The following is a 20,750-nucleotide window of genomic DNA, read 5'->3' as shown; positions in this document are numbered from 1 at the left end:
GCAACAGCTACTCTTCTTAAAGGGCCACATACAAAAAAACCCCCCAAAAACCCAAATCCTTAAATTATAATAATATTTTCCGTAAATATAATTTGTATACCCGTAAATATCTACATTGGTGGAGTCCGATCCCAGCCTTCCCTAAATCTTCTGCGTGGAGGAAACAAAGATGAGGAACGATACAAAGTATAACTTTTCATAGATAAGCAGCTTCCTCCAGAACACCGAACCCGTGCTGGCTGATCACAGGAGGAGGCAGCCAAGGGCCACGCTCGAGCCACGCGCTGAAAACGAAAGAATGAGCTAGTTCTGTAACATTTACAATCACACCTCGCAGAATTACAAACTATCGACAGGACACGTAGTGCAAGAATTTAGCGTTTCCGGGAGACTCTAGGCGTTTGCGAGAGATATTTGCATTTTTTATCACAAGTGAACAAAGGTAAGTAAAATGGGCTCGCCGCCGTGCCGCATGCGCCTCCGGTGTCCCCCACGGGTGTCCTGCTGGTGAGAGGAGGGTCCTCAGAATGATGAAGGGGTTTCCTTGGCCTTTCTCTAGAGCAGCTCCTGGTCATCATCTTCAGATCCAGAAGGTCCCTGACGCACTTCTTCGTACCATTTGTTTGTCAGGCTTTTCATCTGTATCCGGCCATGATGAAGGTCCTATGATGAAAAGCAGACAGGTCAGTATGGTGGGATGCCGTGGCACAGACCTCTCCTGCGACCGTATGGGTCTGGAGACTCAGTGGGTGACTCAAGTAATTCACAGGGTTATACTGGGACTGGTAGGACGTTAAGTAAATTTTACTGAAATGTCCTCATTGAGAATAATGACTATTTCCGAGATCATATCCCAGGGATAACCCCCCCCAGCTTACCTCTTGGGTGAGCCTCCTGGTGAAGAATGGATTTAGATATTTGGCATCTAACCACATGAAACCCTTGAGGTCGTGCTGTTTGATGAACTGAGCTTCATACTCCTCTTCTGTCAGTTCTGATAAATGTTCTGATTCAATAGTGTTGCCCTAAAAGTATAAACAGAAAAGATCTGCTTTAAAGGTCCACAGCGATGCACCAAGATGGACCTCTTGCCTTGACAGAGGCTTTGCCAAGATGGAGCTCTACAGCTAGCAGGGGCTCCATCAACATGAAACTCTACTCCTAGCAGGGGCTCCACCAAGATGGACCTCTACTGTTGGCAGGGACTTCGCCAAGACGGACCTCTTCTGTTGGCAGGGACTTCGCCAAGATGGAACTCTACTGTTGGCAGGGACTTCGCCAAGACGGACCTCTACTGTTGGCAGGGACTTCGCCAAGATGGACCTCTACTGTATACGGGGAGTCTGCCAAGATGGACTTCTACTGCCAGCATGGGTTTCAACAAGCTGGAACTCTACTGATGGCAGGAGCTCCACCATGACGGACCCCTACTGCTGGGAGGGTCTCCATCAAGTTGGCCGCATCATCGTAGTGTTTATAGTGCCTTCAGTACAGATCATGTATTTTCACAGGGAACCTCAAACCAATTAAATGTCCTCACATTTTATATAATATTATAATATTTGTTCAATATGAGTTTTCAGTGATGCTTTCGCTTCAAGCGGCCGCTAATTTTGTTGGTTTATCGCCCATCGTACCTCGTTTGTACATACTGACTGCTCTGTATTAATGAGGTCCTGTAACGAGCGTCACATGATCTGTAAGGGTCAAGCCGGGTGCTTGAGATTATCATCATCTTTCACTGACTTATCTCCTTCCCTGACGATGCCAGCGACCGAGACAGGGAGCTGTGCAGCAGAGATAACGGTCGTGTTCTCCATGAGTCGGGCCGCTGCAGATTAGATAGAGGTCCTGTCTCTTTTATAATGGGGGGGGGGGGTGTTTTAGTGTTTTTTTTGTACAAAAAAATGGCAGCTCCTGTGCGACGGATAAACAGGATACTGGGTAAAAATACAGACTATCTTGAGATTTAAGTGGCCTCCTCCTGTCGGATACGTTCTCGCCCGCAACAACCTTCCTGCCCTTCTGGGGTTTCATATAAAAACCTAAAATGGTTAAAGTGAATCTAATTGGGAGGGGAGGAGGGGGGTCAGGGACCTGTATTACCGCCAAGGGCCGTGCCATTCATAATGGAAATATTTATATCATCCAGACTCCAGGACGTAAAAGGCAGATTTATGGGCTAAACAAAGCCTTTGCCAGGCCGCCGGTGGAGAGCAGGGCCCCGGCAGCGGCTCCTGGGATCAGCATCGCAGCTGAACTTCTCCATTTAAAGAAACGCTCTGGAGGAGGGTCGCTGAGAGTAAAAAGCACTGCTCCGAGCACTCACAGCCGACCAAGGCTTAACTGTCTCGGTGCATGAAGCCGAGGAGCAATCGCTGTGAATCACAGCAGTCTTCCTTTACATACACAAACCCCTCACACGTACTTTTCTTTTTAAGATGTCCCTCTAAAGAAATATATGTTATTATGCATAAGGGGTTAAAAGGGCAGCCACTCGCATTACACATTGTCTACATAGAAACATACTAGCCACTGGCACATCGGCCCCATTCGGCCCCCTTAAACCTTAATCAGTCGTTGGTCTCGTCTTAGATTCAGGAGCTGTATGTCTATCCCATGCATGTTTAATACCCTCACTGTATTACCCTCTACCACCTCTGCTGGGAGGCTGTTTCATCTACCTACCCCCTGGGTAAAGTAAAACTTCCTTCCATTCCATCTAAGCTTCTGACCCTGTAGTGGGCAGGGTTTGAGTAATATGGGTGGGGATATGGGCGGAGCTATCATTAGCATGTTTCTGCAGTAAGTCGGTCACGTTCTCTTTTTGATCGTATGGAATAGATAAAAGCAACAAACCATTTTTTCGGTCTTGCTGAGGTTCACGTCCTTCTTACTCCTCCTGCGCGCTTTGGAGTCCTCGATGTCGATGAGCCGGATGAGCGGCATGGTGCCCCCGCCCATCAGTAAGATGGTGAAAAGCACGATGATGATGGTGGTCGTGCCTATGAGCTGACGCTTTTCCATCGGCTCCAGCTCCAAGTGAAGGCTGAGGGCGTACGGAATGGCTCCCCGCAGACCTGACGAGAAGAGCGTCGCGAGCGTCCGTGAACACAATGTACAATTAGTGATGTCATTACTTTGGTGTGAGCAGTCAATTTCAACTGCTCCATATTCATTCATTACCTTTGTGTCTGGTAAACAGTGTGCTAATAAAGCTAATGCGGAAGCTGCGGGGGGAAGCTTGGGGGTTATAACACAGAAGGTAGGGACTGTAAGAAGCGCTGCGGGAGTTGTTGGCGCTATATAAATAAAAGATGATACGGGCACCATGTATAGATTAAGGGCTCTGAGTGGAAGAAAAAGCTGATTTGATAACAGAGGGTATGATGCGTACTCAGCCCCAACTCTATGATTTAACTATACATTATTCAGGGTTGTCAGAACTCCGACCAGCATTGGAGCATTTGAATAGGTCTCTAGCTGGAGTTACACCACGAAGCGCGTACATTCACCCCCCCACACACATATAGGGTCTCTATACGGGCCCCCTGTAGGGATCCTTCATCTACAAAGAGAAAGATGCTACAATCAGGGATTAGGAGCAGTCCATGTCTTACCGCTGAACCACATGATGAACATCATTTTCGGGGTGATCTTGTGATCCCGGAAGAAGTTGAGCAGGTAGGAAAGGGGGAAAATGTTCACAGCTCTCGCCAGCAGCACCAGCACCTGCACGAAGGAGAATAAAGGATTTTACAAAGACTTTGGGATCACTGAGCTGTTCTCATGGAAAAACAAGGACATTTGGAGTGATAAAGGGCCATTGGAACACAGGAGTGATGGGAGTGATAAAGGGCCATTGGAATCCAGGAGTGATGGGAGTGATAAAGGGCCATTGGAATCCAGGAGTGATGGGAGTGATAAAGGGCCATTGGAACACAGGAGTGATGGGAGTGATAAAGGGCCATTGGAACACAGGAGTGATGGGAGTGATAAAAGGCCATTGGAACACAGGAGTGATGGGAGTGATAAAGGGCCATTGGAACACAGGAGTGATGGGAGTGATAAAAGGCCATTGGAACACAGGAGTGATGGGAGTGATAAAGGGACATTGGAACACAGGAGTGATGGGAGTGATAAAGGGACATTGGAACACAGGAGTGATGGGAGTGATAAAGGGCCATTGGAACACAGGAGTGATGGGAGTGATAAAGGGCCTCTGTACGCCTACAAAGAGATTCCATTAAAAATTCATCTGTTTCCAGCTACAATAGTCATATACAACATTAACCCCGTCTGCGCTGGATTTCTGATCCATTTCATGTTGTTTTAATGGACAAAATGTGATTTCAAGAACAAGGACATTTCTAAGTGACCCCAAACTTTTGAACGGGTTGTGTGTGTTTAAATATATATATATATATATATATATATATATATATATATATATTGCTTATTTAAATCTGCAAATACCATCACAGGTTGATTTAGTGTAAGAACGATAAGATGTAGTAAATTCCAGTAAAGCAGATAACAGAGAGGACGTTGACACACAAGTTAGCAGATCAGCCCAAACAAGGAGTCTTATATATAACATATGTCCTAAATATTAACCTGCTTTACGTTGCACTCCTTTCCCTTTTCACGTAACGGCCCTTTTTAAACGCGCCATTCCTATAAGAGGAATCAGTCCACAAATTCCTTGCATGCCTAGGGACTCGGAGTGACCGTGCCACGGACAGACTGCCGGGCGCATTCTTCAGATAAGAATCTCGAAACGTCTAAAGGATCCTATCACCTAAACAGCGCGCGGCGATAAGCATTACGGCACATTCAACTACAAAGAGCAGCAGCAGCCATCATACTCCATGTCCTTCTTTTGAGCAAGAGACAAGCTTTTGAGACTAATTAGGTCTGTTCTTCTTTGAATATTATACACAAAAAAACCCGGAAAGCTTGCAATCTATTATACTTCAGTTAGCCATACATTATGCATGTATATATATATATATATATAGAGAGAGAGAGAGAGACACACACACACACACTCTCTCTCTCTCCCGTTCAAAAGTTTGGGGTCACTTAGCTGTTTTCATGGAAAACAAGGAGATTTCAAACTTTTAAACAATAGTGTGTCTGTACGTGTATACACACACACACACACACACACACACACACACACACACACACACACACACACACATACTGGTATATATACATATATATACATGCACAATCTTTCTATAATATGGCTCCTTTCTATGTGTATGCAGAACGCATTAGTAAACCCACTGGATTTGGTACAGATGGGCTGGAGAGATCTATTCTTTAACCACTTTGTTTCCAGCGCGGAGCGACTACCCTCAGCGAGGAGGCCAGAAGGCAGCGTTACCCGAGCAGCCAAGCGATGGAAAGCGCTTCTCTGATTCACTCTGTGGCGGGCAGAGACCTGCCGGTTACCATCTATTTATTCTGCATCCATGAGGACAGCAGTTCACTTTGGCCGCCTTCGTGCCCTGGAGAGGAGAGTTGGAGCTCTGCATGGAACTGGTACTAACAGGCAGTTTAATGTGAAGAAACCGGGTCTGACAGCTGATATGGACCTCCCGACCCCGCGGTCTTCCCAGAAAGACTCTCTACCTAAGACACATATATATATATATATATATATATACCATTCAAAGGTTTGGGGTCAGTGAGCTGTTTTTGTGGAAAACATTTCTGGCTGTAACATAATTACAAAAGGGTTTTCTGACCATCAATTATCCCTTTAAACCTAAACTTGGATCAGCGAACACAACGTGCCATTGGAGTGATGGGAGTGATAAAGGAGTGATGGGAGTGATAAAGAGCCATTGGAACACAGGAGTGATGGGAGTGATAAAGAGCTATTGCAATACAGGAGTGATGGGAGTCACAGGAGTGATGGGAGTGATAGAGGACCTCTGTAGGCCTATGAAGATTAAAAATCAGCCGTTTCCAGGTACAACATTAACCCCATCTACGCTGGATTTCAAAGCACGGTTCCAGCAGGTACATTAATGAATCCAGTCAACGGCACATAATAGACGTGTGTTTTTAAATGAATACTTACAATGCACCAGATCACGAAGGACATTTCGAACTTGTGGGGAAAACTAAATATCGAGAGACCAAGAAATGCGAAAACGCAGGTTTCTGGGGGGAGAAAATAAAGACAGAATAACCATCCGGTATCAGACAACAATCCCAGTGGAAATGTCATCCGGCCCCCGTCTAGTCTGTCCGTTTCTCCTGCTGTAAAGACTTAAATCCTTAATCAGTCGTTGGTCTCGTCTTAGATTCAGGAGCCGTATGTCTACCCCATGCATGTTTAATACCCTCACTGTATTACCCTCTACCACTTCTGCTGGGAGGCTGTTCCACTTATCTCTCAGTAAAGAAATAGTAGTAGCTACAAAACAGGTTCAATTCTACTGCTCTGAACATTTTCTCTGGTTCATCCTTAAGTCCTCATATAGTAAATATTATAAAACACATTATAAATCTTCATGAGAAAAAACATTCCTAGTTGGAACGTGAAATTCTTTCTAACCGACTGAGACAAATCTGTCCTTTACAGTACAGCGAATAACCAGCTTCGGTTCGAGGCGCTGCTTCATAACCCTTTGTTAACCAGGAGCCATTAAAGGGTTAATGAGCGTCCCGGAAAAAAAAACTTACCGCACAGGAAGGCAACGGTTCGTAGAGTTTGTTGCATCAGTATTTGTGTAACCGGAGACAGGTTGTGATGCGTGTAATGGGACATGACGATGCCGGCGAACAGTATGGCCATGATACCTGAAAACACGAGAAAACACAGGGAAATAACTAAATAAAAATTACGAGAAAACCCAGAAAGTAACTTAATTAAAAAAAGAAAAATCATGAGAAAACCCAGGGAATTCATGAAATTATAAATATATATATATTATTTATTATTTTGATGTATTAAACTCACCTGATAGCGAGATCCCCTCCGATAACCCGTATGGAAGATAAGCAAAGATTATCATCATTCCGAACTCCAACGAGGGCGTCTTCCTCAAATCCAGATGCTTCAAGACGTGAACGCAGGGTTAAGGAACACGTGGGGTCTGTTTGATGAATAATGGAGGGCACACGAGTAGAGGGGGACGATACTCTAATATCATTGGATAATTTACACTGGGGAGCTTTGAGGGGGGGCTGAAAAACAACAGGATTTAAACTGGGGGGAAATATTTAATATATAATGTATTTTATATTTTCTTTCATACCCGGTAAGTATAAATATGGTGCACGTTTCCAAGAAAGATATGTTCAAAATCTTTCTAAATTAAATGCAGCCCGATATGCAAATCCAGAAAACTATTTGCATACGAGGCTGCGCACCCATACGAATGCTGTACAACTATAAAATTCACAGTTATAGCGTAGATGCTTCAAGGTGTTATACGACACAGAGCTCGGGGGTTTAGTGCTCTAACATAGACTTATTATCTACATGTATGTCATATACACTACTGTTTAAAAGTTGGGGGTCCTAGAAATGTCCTTGTTTTTGAAAGAAAAGCACGTTTTTAATGGAATCTCTTCATAGGCGTACAGAGGCCCTTTATCACTCCCATCACTCCTCTGTTCCAATGGCCCTTTATCACTCCCATCACTCCTATGTTCCAATGGCCCTTTATCACTCCCATCACTCCTGTGTTCCAATGGCCCTTTATCACTCCCATCACTCCTGTGTTCCAGTGGCCCTTTATCACTCCCATAACTCCTGTGTTCCAATGGCCCTTTATCACTCCCATCACTACTGTGTTCCAATGGCCCTTTATCACTCCCATCACTCCTGTGTTCCAATGGCCCTTTATCACTCCCATCACTCCTGTGTTCCAATGGTACATTGTGTTCGCTGATCCAAGTTTACGTTTAAAAAGCTCAGTGACCTTTGAACGGTAGCGCATGTCTCTTTTCTTCCTGCTTCATAACTAATCTTTGCCTGTCTCCACTCGTCTACTAACGGCAGGATGGTCTTATTTCCTCATCACCGTCTGATAATATCCGATTCTTTTTATAGCGGATTAAAGAAAGGTGCTGTCCCTTTTAAGTGGCCCAGATCTAAAGAAATCATCTGAAAACCATCAAAAGACTGAGTTATCCCAATGAAAGCTTCACGGGATGAATAGGATGCGGCTCCCGGCCCGGGGAAAGTAATAGACGCCCAACGAGATTAAAACCCAAGACAAGCCATGTGCTCTTTTTCAATCAGCGGACTCACAATAAAACCCTTGGAGAAGGGGGGGGGGTGGCTCGCTGCTGAATGATCGTATTGTTATTATCCGGGATGTAACTCAATGAGCATTTCACACACAAAAAAAGGATATCAGAGCAGAAATCAGGCCGGTCAGAGTTCCCAGGGCTGCAGAACCAAAGAACATCTTCAGGAAGTACCCCAAAGCCTGCGCGAAGGTCTTCCAGCCGTTCACGTCAGACATATCCCCCCCTCTGGTCAAACCTTCTGCCGTGCTGCCAAGACACAATTTAGATTGTGAGCTCACGAGCGGGACCCTCGGGAAGCCCACCATTCACGGCAGGAAAGGTCAAGCCCACAGCCGGGGTCCCCAACTCCCGTTGTATCGCTATGTGTGAATGTATCACGTGTCACGTTTGAAATGTACAGCGCTGCGGAATATGTTGGCGTTTCATAAATAAAGAATAATAACCAATGTTTCACAGATGAGGAGGAGTGGCAATATTGTACAGCGCTTCTGTATATGATGGCGCTATATAAAACAATAAATAATAATTTAGTATGGTTAAATCAACATTACGATCAATAACACTTAAACGGAGCGGTTTAAAAGATAAATATCCCCTCCCCCTCGATTTCCTTCCTACACCCGGAAACCTCCACGTCTTGTCTTTCCTCGATCCTTTTTTCCGACATTTCTAGCCTCCTTGGCAAAAGTTTTCCGTTTAAAAACAGTGGTCACTTTTGTAAATTCCCGTGTTTGATGCCTATTACTTTTTTTTAAATATATTTCTTAACTAAACTCAGTCTGTACAATATGGCTAACAAGTCCTTATCCAACTGTCTTGCTCTGAACAATACAGTTACATTTCGATACACATTATCGGGGCTTTTAGGGCTGTAGAACCCTGCGATACCCTTATATCCAGCAAACATTCTGTCCTCAGAGGAGAGAAGGGCATCAGGCGGAGGAAAGAAGGGCATCGGGGAGAGGAAAGAAGGGCATCGGGGAGAGGAAAGAAGGGCATCGGGGAGAGGAAAGAAGGGCACCGGGGAGAGGAAAAGAAGGGCATCGGGGAGAGGAAAAGAAGGGCATCAGGGAGAGGAAAGAAGGGCATCGGGGAGAGGAAAGAAGGGCATTATGGAGAGGAAAAGAAGGGCATCATGGAGAAGAAAAGAAGGGCATCAGGGAGAGGAAAAGAAGGGCATCAGGGAGAGGAAAAGAAGGGCATCAGGGAGAGGAAAAGAAGGGCATCAGGGAGAGGAAAGTAGGGCATCAGGGAGAGGAAAGAAGGGCACCAGGGAGAGGAAAGTAGGGCATCAGGGAGAGGAAAGAAGGGCACCAGGGAGAGGAAAGAGGGACAAAAGGGTTTGGGTCCCAAAGAGGCATTGGACACACTAAACAAGGGCAGATCATGCCTGGAAACATTGCGGTCCGTGGTTCTTTTTAAAACATGAGAACAGTAATGATGGATTTGGCAAAACAAATGAGACGAGAGAGACAGACAGGAAAAGGAAAACGGAGGAGGATGTGCTACAGGTAGAGATAAGACAATGGATGTCAACGGCGGAATGTGGAGTCCTCCAGGGTTAAAAAAAACATTGCAAACGACTAAATCAAGAAAGAAGAGGATTAAACAGAATTCTTAGTTCTCAACATTTCTATGTTATTGGGGAACCAAATAAAAAAACAGCTCCCACGGCACCCTCCATCAGTACATCAACTTATTTGGAACAGTTTTTTGTGGCTGTTTCCTGCTTGATTAGCATTCCCACAATCAATACTTCCCATCAGGGTCTATATTAGGTAACAAGAGAGTCTGTAATTATTATATCTTATAAGCTGAGCTCGTCGGTTCCCACGTCATTTTATTTTTTTCCTTGGAACATAGAATTCTAAACCGAGTATTCTATCCACTTCTGTGCTCACTTCTCTGTCCCGGTTACGGCATTGTTACAGAATACGAATTGATTATTACTTCTACAACCACCATTAATGATGCAAAGCTGACACCAAAGCCTACAGATTATCCGGGGATTTTTTGAGGTTTTGACCTCGCTCGGTTGGATTTGCTAAACTCATGAAAAATGTATTCCTGGAGAATTTAATTTAAGATGAGAAAAGACCAAGTTGACCCAGCCAGGGTCTCATGGATGCTCAGACCTCAGAGTAAGAAGAGCTCTCTTAGTGACAGCTTCTGCAAGTGTCCCTCACGTCCCCCCCGGAGGAGAACTCGCGGGAGCTCTCAGAAGACCTCCAATGGGATTCTCTGGGGTACGAGGATTGGCAAAAGGAAGAGCGAGAGCTTCATGCGACCTGCTCAACGGCCATGGAGTAGGCAGGTTCTTGGGGTAGTTAGGTCCTCTTGTAGAGAGGTTGGCTCAGCTTAGTCAGCACAGCTGAGCGACCCCAAACTTTTGGAACGTTGAGCGTTTGCGGAGTTGGAGGACAGTAAACGATGCCTACAGATCTCACGACAAGCAGGATAAAGTCGTTATATATCCACAAAAACATAGTGTTACTTACTTGGTCAGAACAATGGAGACCGCGTCATTCAAAATGCTTTCTCCAAACACCAACATGTTAAGAACAGGATCCACGTTGAGCGCGTTAAAGATGGCAATGGTGGCTACCGGGTCCACGGCCGATATTAAAGAGCCAAACGCGAAGCTGCAAAGAAAAGGACCTTAAACACGCTTTTTTACAAAGACACGATAAGGAAATGCTTCACTGTCGCTAATCTAACAAACTGGGAGCCAAAGGGCCACAGATCCCCCTATAAGAAGTACAGCATAAAACCTGCAAATGAAAAAAAGTACTCAAAGTATTCAAACATGCTTTTAGGGCCAAATATATTTTGAGGTTAATTTGAGGTGGACCGATTAAATGGCCGACAACCACCGGGGCTGCTGAGGGACTAAAGAAAGGGTTAATTAAATCCAATCCCAGCCTTGTAAAAATCGAGGTCACTTGGCAAGCTAGCCGCTGAAGTGCCAGGCGTGGGAATAGAAATAACTAGATTGCTCCAGCTGGCATTAAACTACAAAAACACGGCTTCGGCCGGCCAAACGCAGGAAAAACCGCTGTCAGGACTCGCAAAAAGATCAATCAATTATCGTCTTCGGATTTGGCATCGCGTATCCTCGAGTTACGCAAACATAAGGATTGTCTAGAGCCAGAAATTCTCAGAGCACAGATATATGTTTGGGTTGAAGTTAGGTCAAACAGCCTCCCAGCAGAGGTGGTAGAGGGTAATACAGTAAGGGGATTTAAACAGGCATGGGATAGGCATACGGCTCCTGAATCTAAGACGAGACCGACGACTGATTAATGTTTGAGTCTTTATAGCAGGAGAAACGGCCGACTAGACGGAATCTACCTACCCCCTTACGATTGTTTACATTTTAGATGCTTGGGGAAGTATATTTATTCTAGAAAAACATTCATTTGTGGTGTACAGCGCTGTGGAATACGGTGGCGCCATAGAAACCAATACATATAATAAGAAATATCAGTGTGATTGTTCTGGAGATCCGGAGTTTTGAGGCTCATCTCGTGGACGATGAGTAAAAAGGACTATAAAAAAAATAAGCCAACGTTTCGGCCACGAGCCCCTCGTCACAGCAAAAATACTATTACATGGAGGAAGCTGAGATCAGCAGCATCCTGAAGTCCTTATTCCGCCCCCTATAAAGCTGCCTGGACCAATCAGCGACAGAAGAGACAGAACTTTAAATCTCATCATTCTGAAAAAAGGAGCCAATCAGTGTCTCTGATTATTAAAAACATACCTGTCCGTCATGGTAAGCTTGTAAATGACGTCAGCCTGTGGGAAATATAAATATACATCAGAGATAATAGTAGTAGTTACATTGCTGTGCCTCTAGAGTCCTGATCAGGGGTGGCCAATCTGTAATTCCCCATCTGCTATGACTCCCATGATGCTCAACCAGCAACAGATGCTCCCCTTCCATTTTTATCCTGTTGCTAGAGCGTCATGGGATATGATGTCCCCTCCCCCTACACTAGATGGCCACCCCACTTTTATTCATATTAAATCACTGGCTCCGCCCATTGGTTTACAATTTCTCAGGTCGATGTCAATCAATGAAATTAACCCTTGCCGAGACAGTATCGACAGATTTCTATAAACGTCGGGGTTTCCGGTTTAACCCTATAAATCCTCACCTGGCCTAGGAAAAAAATGCCCCCTCCTACGATGAAGGCCGATATGGTCGTACCGAACACGGCAAACAGGGTTATGGAGCCGATATTCTGGAAGAAGTTACCCTAAAAAATAAGCAAAATATTTTATCAATTGGATTTCCTAGCACAGTGTTCACGAAGTGTATAGGCGACAATCTCAGCTACGGAATATGATGGCGATATATAAACCATAAATAATAATAATAATTGAAATGGTTACAGTTCTCATAGGGACGCAGGATCTCAGAGACTAAACTCACTGTATTAGCCTCTACCACTTCTGCTGGGAGGCTGTTCCATTCATCTACCACCCTCTCAGTAAAGTGGGGAGTGCGGCTCTCAGGCGAAACCCGCAGAGCTCCAAGGGATAGTAATGTCACCTCTGCTGGCAAAGTGCATATAGCCAATAGGAGGTGGGATTTCTGTTTCGCTTGTCTCCTATTGGTTACACAGAGTTCTAATTCAGAACTCTGACTTGCTTATATACGACATCCCGAAAATAACGACATCTCTCAAAAAACCTACATTCCCAAACCCGAGGAATCTTACACATGAATGGACACGCAGTCATCATTTTTACAGGCGCTGAAAGATCCCGCAGTCTGACCCATCTTTCCTGAGCGAGTTACGCTTGCCCGGGAACATATAGGGATTCGCTAACATTTTCAGCTGTTTTCAGTTTTTTGTTTGTTTTTGTTAATGAAAAAAACTACATTAAAACGTATAAATGAGTTGCTTACCTTGTGTAGGGAATAACCAGACTCAAATATTATGGGAGGAAGCAAGAGAAGAAAAAACATATTTGGGCGAAACATTTCTTCCTCCTGTAACAACAAAAATATATATATATATATTTCCCATTAATATAACCACAAATAATTGAGATTAAAGGGGTTTTATGGTATATATAAAGGCTGTTAATCCCCCCAAAAAATTCTAGTTTTGTTTCAAGGTTCTAAAGGGTGATAGTCTTCTGTACTAGAAAACTAGAATTGGTGTGATTGGCTCCTGCTACTCGCATTGATTTGAATAGGAACTCGGCCCCCAATGACTTCAGTGCATTCACAGGAAGTATACTTAAGTCTCCTTCCTGTTTTCAGCAGAGGTGGCTGGGGGCGGAGCAAAATGAGACACGGGTCTCTGTTTTTTCTAACTGCAATAACCAAACATCTGGACCAATATACATTGTAAAAAATAATAAATAAATAAAATATAAATAAATAATAAATAAATTAAATTTAATAAAGAAACATTGCGGTGTCCCATAAAAAGTCTACAAATCTCAGTCTTTTCTAGCACAAGAATAGGGTCTGCTCGCTTTTTAGAAGTCCGGTTATTTTTCAGTACTTTGGCCTTGCATTAAAAGGCATTTTTCCGTGACATTTACCATTTATACAGGTTCTTTCATACGCATTTAATCCTAAAACAAAGGCGGCTTGATGGTAATTGGCCTGCGGTCTTTGAAAAGGAAACGCTGGGATTCTGAGAACCGGAGGAGGTAGTTTCACTTGTAAACAATATAACAATGCCGCCTCCACCTGTGGGGCAATTTTAATGTAAATTTGCAGCATGTTGCCACGGAAACGACATCCGCATGTAATATGATGGGTTTCATTATGAACCAGCGTTAAGAGTTTTGAAAACGGTTTATTCTCCACAGAGTAGGAAGAAAGTGAAGGACTGGACTTTTGACCCCTTAAACTCCGACCTTATGGTCTGCATTATCGAAACGGCCCCCCACGGCACAGCGGCCAAGGAAAAGACTCGTAGGATAACGTTAAAGGGACAGTCTGCTCCCCCAAACACAAGAATGGGTATAAATGTACTCAGTAAGACACAGGACCGTACCGAATCCCGCTGCCCTGTCGAGCTCTACCTGTCCCTGAAAAGCGGGACAGAGGAAGAGCTTGGCGGGATAGAGTGCCACAAGGCGGGACAGTTGGGAGGTATGTAATACGCATTCTTTATCTATATGAGGGTAAAAACATACAAAGTATTTATGGAGGATTATGAGGAATAGGGTTGCACAACGTCCGTCCTTGAAGGCGGCACAGGAGCCAGGAATTCAGTGCATGGTTATTTCTAATGAATCATTAATTGAGATGCCTGTTTGTGGCCCAGGAGCTGTGTTGCCCTTCGCTCTGCATCTGCACGGCCATCCTACGCATTACCTTCACGTTGGGGCGTCTGTCGGAGCTCTTACCTTCCAATTTGCTAGTTTTTGAGACTCGATGATCTTTATCACGGCTCCCATTAGAATGCCTGCCACATACAGAAAGATTTTTATTATTTCAGGTTGCCTGAGCCCCCCCAGACGCTGTAATATGGAGACCCCAACCTGTGTCCCGAAAACAAATTTTGTCCATTAAAATAACATGAAATGGATCAGAAAGCCAGCGCAGGCGGGGTTAATGCTGTAAATGACTGATTTTTAATGGAACGTTTTTAATCACTCCTGTGTTCCAATGGCCCTTTATCACTCCCATCACTCCTGTGTTCCAATGGCCCTTTATCACTCCCATCACTCCTGTGTTCCAATGGCCCTTTATCACTCTCATCACTCCTGTGTTCCAATGGCCCTTTATCACTCCCATCACTCCTGTGTTCCAAAGGCCCTTTATCACTCCCATCATTCCTGTGTTCCAACGGCCATTTATCACTCCCATCACTCCTGTGTTCCAACGGCCCTTTATCACTCCCATCACTCCTGTGTCCCAATGGCCCTTTATCACTCCCATCACTCCTGTGTCCCAATGGCCCTTTATCACTCCCATCACTCCTGTGTCCCAATGGCACGTTGTGTTCGCGGTATCCAAGTTTAAGTAAAAGGCTGATTGATGGTTAGAAAACCGTTTTGCAAATTATGTTACAGCCAGAAATTTTACATAGATATACGGAACTGTACAATTTGGGACTGATTCTAAGAAAAGAGGGGATTTCATAAAAGCACAGTAAACGTGTATTAGATTTAGGTTAGCGTGTAATGGAGAGTTACGTAACCCCGTCCAGTTCCGCCCCACGCATTAATCAGTGCCAAACACGGGACATTAGCACATCGAACTGGTCAGTCATAAGACATCACTCGTCACTCTTTACCCCCCGGCCCGTCTCCATTGCTGGTAAGATAGAGACAAGGACACCCTTGTTCCAAGGCAGTCATCAAGAGATAAAACTTAATGAGCGGACGGGTCCGGAGTCCAGGCTGAATAATCAGTGTGGAAAAAGCCAGGCGTTCTGAGCCGAATGATTAATTAATAGACGCTAACGATAAGCCGGGGTCCGGTCTGTAAATAAAGTGAACGGGTTTGCAAACATCTAAGATTTACTGGGGGAGTCGGAAGTCAAAGCATTTCAAAAATCACCCTTTTAAAAAGAGGATGTTATTCTCATTGTACGGCGCGGTGGAATAGGACGGTGCTACGTATACATATAATATATTAAATACAAAGAACAATTCTGATGTAAACATTCAGGAGCCATATGCCTATCCCATGCGTGTTTAAATTCCCTCGCTGTATTACCCTGCACCAATTCTGCTGGGAGGCTGTTCCACTTATCAAACGCATTATGCTTTGTTACGGGGGGGGCTTTTATTTTAATTTAAATAAAGAAAAAAAAAAAGATTCTAAAAAAATTTGCATTTTTGTTGCTTTAAATCCTCCACTTAGCGTAACCGGTATCTCGTAATGTAATTGCCAAACAAACATGCAAAGCGACCGCTTACCTAATGACACAACAGCAACGCTTTCCGGCATGAAGTGGAGTCTGTACTTTATAAGCAGATGCACCAAGATGATGCAAATAGCTATGGAGAAATAGGAAAAAGCAACTGTCACAACGCAAGGAAACGATAATTACGCCAATAAAGCTTAAACTTGGGGGCATCCGTTATAAATGTGAAGTAGTCACCATGGAAACCAACAGCATGGTCCTGCTTACTGCTTCACTATTACTGCTATGGACGTTAACGATTCTTTAATAATAAACCCCCTCTAAGACTTCATAAAAGAAAGCATCTTGCCGTAAAAACAGAAGAGCCTCAGAATTATCTACACTCTGCTAAATAAGGGATTGAATTAGAAAAATCCAAAATGAGGGTATTTTCTCTCATTTCTCTTTATTTAAAACATGGTGGTTCAGTAATGCCTTATTCGTAACTGGGAGGAAGGCAAGGAGTATGATGATGATGATGGTAGTGATTAACATGAAAAGGAATCCCAGAGAAGGGAAGAGAAAACTGAATGAGTTCCTGGATTACACGGTTCGTTAGGCTGAGCCATATGACTAGAACATATGATGGCAAAAACATTGGGCATGAGTTGTGTGTGACTACTGACCATCTGACCAGACCTCACGTTGGAGATCACATTACTAGATATATATATCTATAGCTATACTGCACGAAGGGTTACGGAGAGCTGAAATGAGGAAGAGGAAGTTCTGCAGAAGCTGCTGGCTACCATCACGGTCAGATGACCAAACCATGGCCCAGAAACAGGTCTGGTGGCCGTAGTTTGCTCCTGAAAACAATGCGCTCTTTATATTTATATATATATAGTTTGTTTCCTGTAATTGCTCAACGATCTGCCTGTTCTGGTATCCGGAGATCTGCGCCGGTGGGGAGAGGAACAGGAAAACATCTCGAAGTATCTCAAAGTCTTGGTGTTCTCTAACATGCATACCTGGGAACCTTCTAAATGAGCTGACCCCGAGACCTCTCAAACATTAACCCTTTAATAGGCCATCATGAAGATTCTAGGTACCGACTCGCCAAATGGGTTACCCAAATGGCTCTGTTACCGGCTCTCATAGAAACCTTCACTTGTCATTATTTAAGGATATACTCTACTGGGTCACCTGCATTCAAGCAGGTATATCAGCCATAACATACCGGTAGAGAAAGCACCAATTGGGAGTCTTAGATATGATCACAGAAGTGTAGAAGGAGTCAGATCCAGATTGTGTGACCCTGAGAATCTTCCCCTTCACCCCGAGGCTTCACCCCCCTAAAGACCATTCTATTTGGCTGCAATTGGCCATACTCACCTAACACTAAGAGGCTAAAGAATATGGACATTCCACTGGATTGTTCCTCTTGCTGGGCCTGCACCCCAGTCTGTACGGGGATAATGGGTTTGGCAGGCGTGGGTAACACCAGCTTCGTTGTAATTGCCAGGGTGGTAAACAGCGTGGAGTTAAAATCCCCACGTGTCCCATTGTGGATCCTGCGGGATGAAAAATGTACATTTTTAAGTAGTATAGAAAATTCTATAATATGCTCATCAAATCTGATCCGTACACAAGAGGTTGGAGGAGCAACTGCCTCTTATTTAACCTACAGGAATAAAACATATAGAGAGGTTAAGATACTAAGATACCCTAATTACCAATCGGGCCTGAACATGCCGCGATTTAATATAACATTCTGACCCAAGTATTCCTTGGATTGCGGTGAAGGGGTTGGAGAAGAATGCAAGGAGGGTCCCCAAGGTGCAAAATTTAAAGCCCCTTTTAAAACCACAAAAATTCTCATTGAGGTACTACGGGCACGTTTCTACAACCGGCGGCTACAAGAACTGCGCGGTCAGAGAAACACTGTTTAGCTAGTTCCGGGGACCCAAGGTCTGAGACGGGGAGACCCCATGTATGGTAATTAAACCTCACAGTGACTTTTTCACATTATGATCCCAATTTATTCCAAATCATACCGCAGTAAGTATATTTTGTCAAATGTACTTCCATTTCACATTTGACACCCAAAACCACGCAACTTTACCGACATGACACGTCAACGTATTAACTCCCTGCCTCGGTGGCAGATCAAACGCAGACTGACGTGCGAGGAGATCGTTTTAATCATTTATTACAGAAACAACGGGAGGTAGGACTACACATGGAAAAAAAGACTCTGGAGCAAAACTGGAAAATTGGTGTTATCACCATAGCAACGGATATGCCTGTTCCCAAGACAATTCTATTGGTGGATATGGTGACAAGGCCACTTTATTCCAGCTTTCCACCAGAATCCTTTCTTATGCATAAGCCCCAGTTACCTAAATCTTGAAATATAGTAGTATACATGATGTAGTCAGAGCAACTATATATCTATATATATATATATTTATACATACATACATACACACTGCACATCCTGCTTCCTGTACAGGTAACAGGTGCAGGTAAAGCCCTGGTTATAAGCACGACACCACCATTAAAACCTGACAGTAGCATACTAGCCACCCACAAGATGCCCCCTAAATAATACTCCCAGTCCCCTGCCCCTCGGTAACCATAAGAGTGTAATAAAACATCCCCCTGTGGCTTAAATATCCCACTCACTCCGCATCCGCCATCTTGGTACACCCAGCAGGACTGAGTTTTACCATAGAGTGCGGTTGCCGGAGTGCCAGAGAGTCCACATCCGGTGTGTAGTCTCCATATAAATGGCCAAGCTGCAACCATAGAGTTTCCGGAACTTAGGAGCAGCTGGTGACGCGACCTGGCTGACGCTAACCTGGTGGACAGTTGTTTCCGGAAGTGACTGACGTCAGCTGTTGCTCTGGTAATAATGAAGCTTCATGGCTTCTGGGTGGTCTTAATGTAAAGCTCTAAGCAAAGCAAAATGAAGTTAATAAAGGGTTGGGGGAAACTAGGAACTAAACTAAAGAATAAATTCATTCATTTATTAAAGCTTGGCCTTGGCAGCGAGAGCGTGTCATGGTACACTGCATTTGCCTTATGACATCAATTGGGGTTGTATCACTACAATTGGGGTTGTATAAAATGTTAATCACTGACGTATTCTGTCCCAACCGCAACATGGGTAAATGACACTCCCAATGAAATATAGACATTTTAGGTGGCTGCCTAAGGGCCCGGAGCCGGTTAGGGGTGCTGCTGCCTGGGTTCAACAAGCAAAAAAGTGCAGAAGGGGGCACCGGAGACATTGTTCATTTAGGGTGCCAGAAACTCCTCGCCCTGTAGGACACCCCATCGCTGCTGTATATTTACTGCACCATGTCCATGTGTGCAACGACAGGTGTTGGATTGGGGGAGCTGGACAACAGCCCAACATTGTCACATGGTGGACCGTGCCATTCTAAAACTTGTTAAAATGATATGAAAACACACAAAAAATTACTAATGTTGAACAAACCTCCCAAAAAGTAGCATTCTTGCCAACCTATTTTTTTATCTCGACCGTCTAGTTCAGGGAGACAACCTGATGGAGCATTGCATGCTCTCCTCTTTTACCTTTTAATTATCATGTTGGCAGTGGTCCTAGGAATGCTCAAGGCCTATAACTGTATACCCATCCGTCTGCCGCGGCTTTTAGGAGCCTCTGCCCTTCAGCCGCCCCACACGCTACGCAGAAGAACAATAAAAGTATTGATAATGACCTATCCTGAAAAACGCAGTTATGCGTAAGCATCCGCCATGCTAAAAACACGCGGCGGCTGCGCATGTCTGTGTTACAGCTTTAAGTAATCGCCACTTATGTATTAAAAGAGAAGCACCAATGTTTTATTACTGGTATTTCATTTTTTAAATATTACTGTATACAGCGCTGGGGGATTATATTACTGTATACAGCGCTGGGGGTTATATTACTGTATACAGCGCTGGGGGTTATATTACTGTATACAGCGCTGGGGGTTATATTACTGTATATAGCACTGGAGGGTTATTACTGTATACAGTGCTGGGGGTTATTACTACCAGCAATCAAATGTCCTTTTCTCATGAAATGAAACCGGGACTCAGGGAAGAATAGGTATTGGATTAGGGGAAATGTCATCTGAGGATCTCTAATAATTATCTGTAAAATATATTGAATAAGATTTGTAAATACTGACCATCAGAAATAGCATACATTACACCAGACCTGGGCAAAGCACGGCCCGCGGGCCACATCCGGCCCGCTGAATAGCTCGGACCGGCCCGCAAAGAGTGTCCTGGTGACTCACCAATGAGTCCGGTGTCCCCCCCCGCCCCGGTCACTTACCTTAAACTCCTGTGTTGGAAGCGTTTGTCTCGGGTGCCGGCGCTTTACGCTGGGCGCCGGCATATGACGTCAGACGCCGGCGATCAGCAGTGAAGCGCCGGCACCCGAGACAAACGCCTCACGCTTCCAACACAGGAGTTTAAGGTAAGTGACCGGGGCGGGGGGGGGAGATCCTGAGAAGGGGGGGTTAGGGAGTTAGAGGGGAGATACTGAGAAGGGGGGGTTAGGGAGTTAGAGGGGAGATACTGAGAAGGGGGGGTTAGGGAGGAAGGTCTTACTGTGTG

At 44.5% G+C, this 20,750-nt stretch overlaps 1 protein-coding gene across 1 annotated transcript; it reads right to left on the bottom strand.

Annotated features, from left to right (window-relative positions):
• Positions 1-417: 417 nt before the first annotated feature.
• On the bottom strand, positions 418-18,832 carry SLC9A8 (solute carrier family 9 member A8). The gene is made up of 16 exons (XM_053453391.1): positions 18,801-18,832; positions 17,508-17,686; positions 16,186-16,266; positions 14,665-14,723; positions 13,202-13,285; positions 12,444-12,545; positions 12,047-12,081; positions 10,782-10,925; positions 8,388-8,529; positions 6,983-7,088; positions 6,706-6,822; positions 6,098-6,180; positions 3,621-3,732; positions 2,860-3,080; positions 879-1,025; positions 418-663 (listed from the first exon to the last, which is right to left on the bottom strand). Exons 1-16 carry the CDS (start codon positions 18,812-18,814, stop codon positions 556-558), a joined length of 1,734 nt encoding a protein of 577 aa, XP_053309366.1. The 5' UTR covers positions 18,815-18,832; the 3' UTR covers positions 418-555.
• Positions 18,833-20,750: the final 1,918 nt, after the last annotated feature.

The sequence above is a fragment of the Spea bombifrons genome, chromosome 13, assembly GCF_027358695.1.
Source record: "Spea bombifrons isolate aSpeBom1 chromosome 13, aSpeBom1.2.pri, whole genome shotgun sequence".
NCBI lineage: Eukaryota > Metazoa > Chordata > Amphibia > Anura > Pelobatidae > Spea > Spea bombifrons.
Note: the sequence above shows the minus strand (reverse complement) of the source record. Positions and strands in the feature narration are given on the sequence as shown.

What these genes read in the sequence shown, in the direction of transcription:
- SLC9A8 (XM_053453391.1), bottom strand. An exon ending in CTTTAGCCTCTTAGTGTTAG is followed by an intron (nt 16,267 to 17,507) that starts GTGAGTATGGCC and finishes ATTTCTCCATAG; the next exon opens with CTATTTGCATCATCTTGGTG. An exon ending in GTTCATCATGTGGTTCAGCG is followed by an intron (nt 3,081 to 3,620) that starts GTAAGACATGGA and finishes TCTTCTCGTCAG; the next exon opens with GTCTGCGGGGAGCCATTCCG.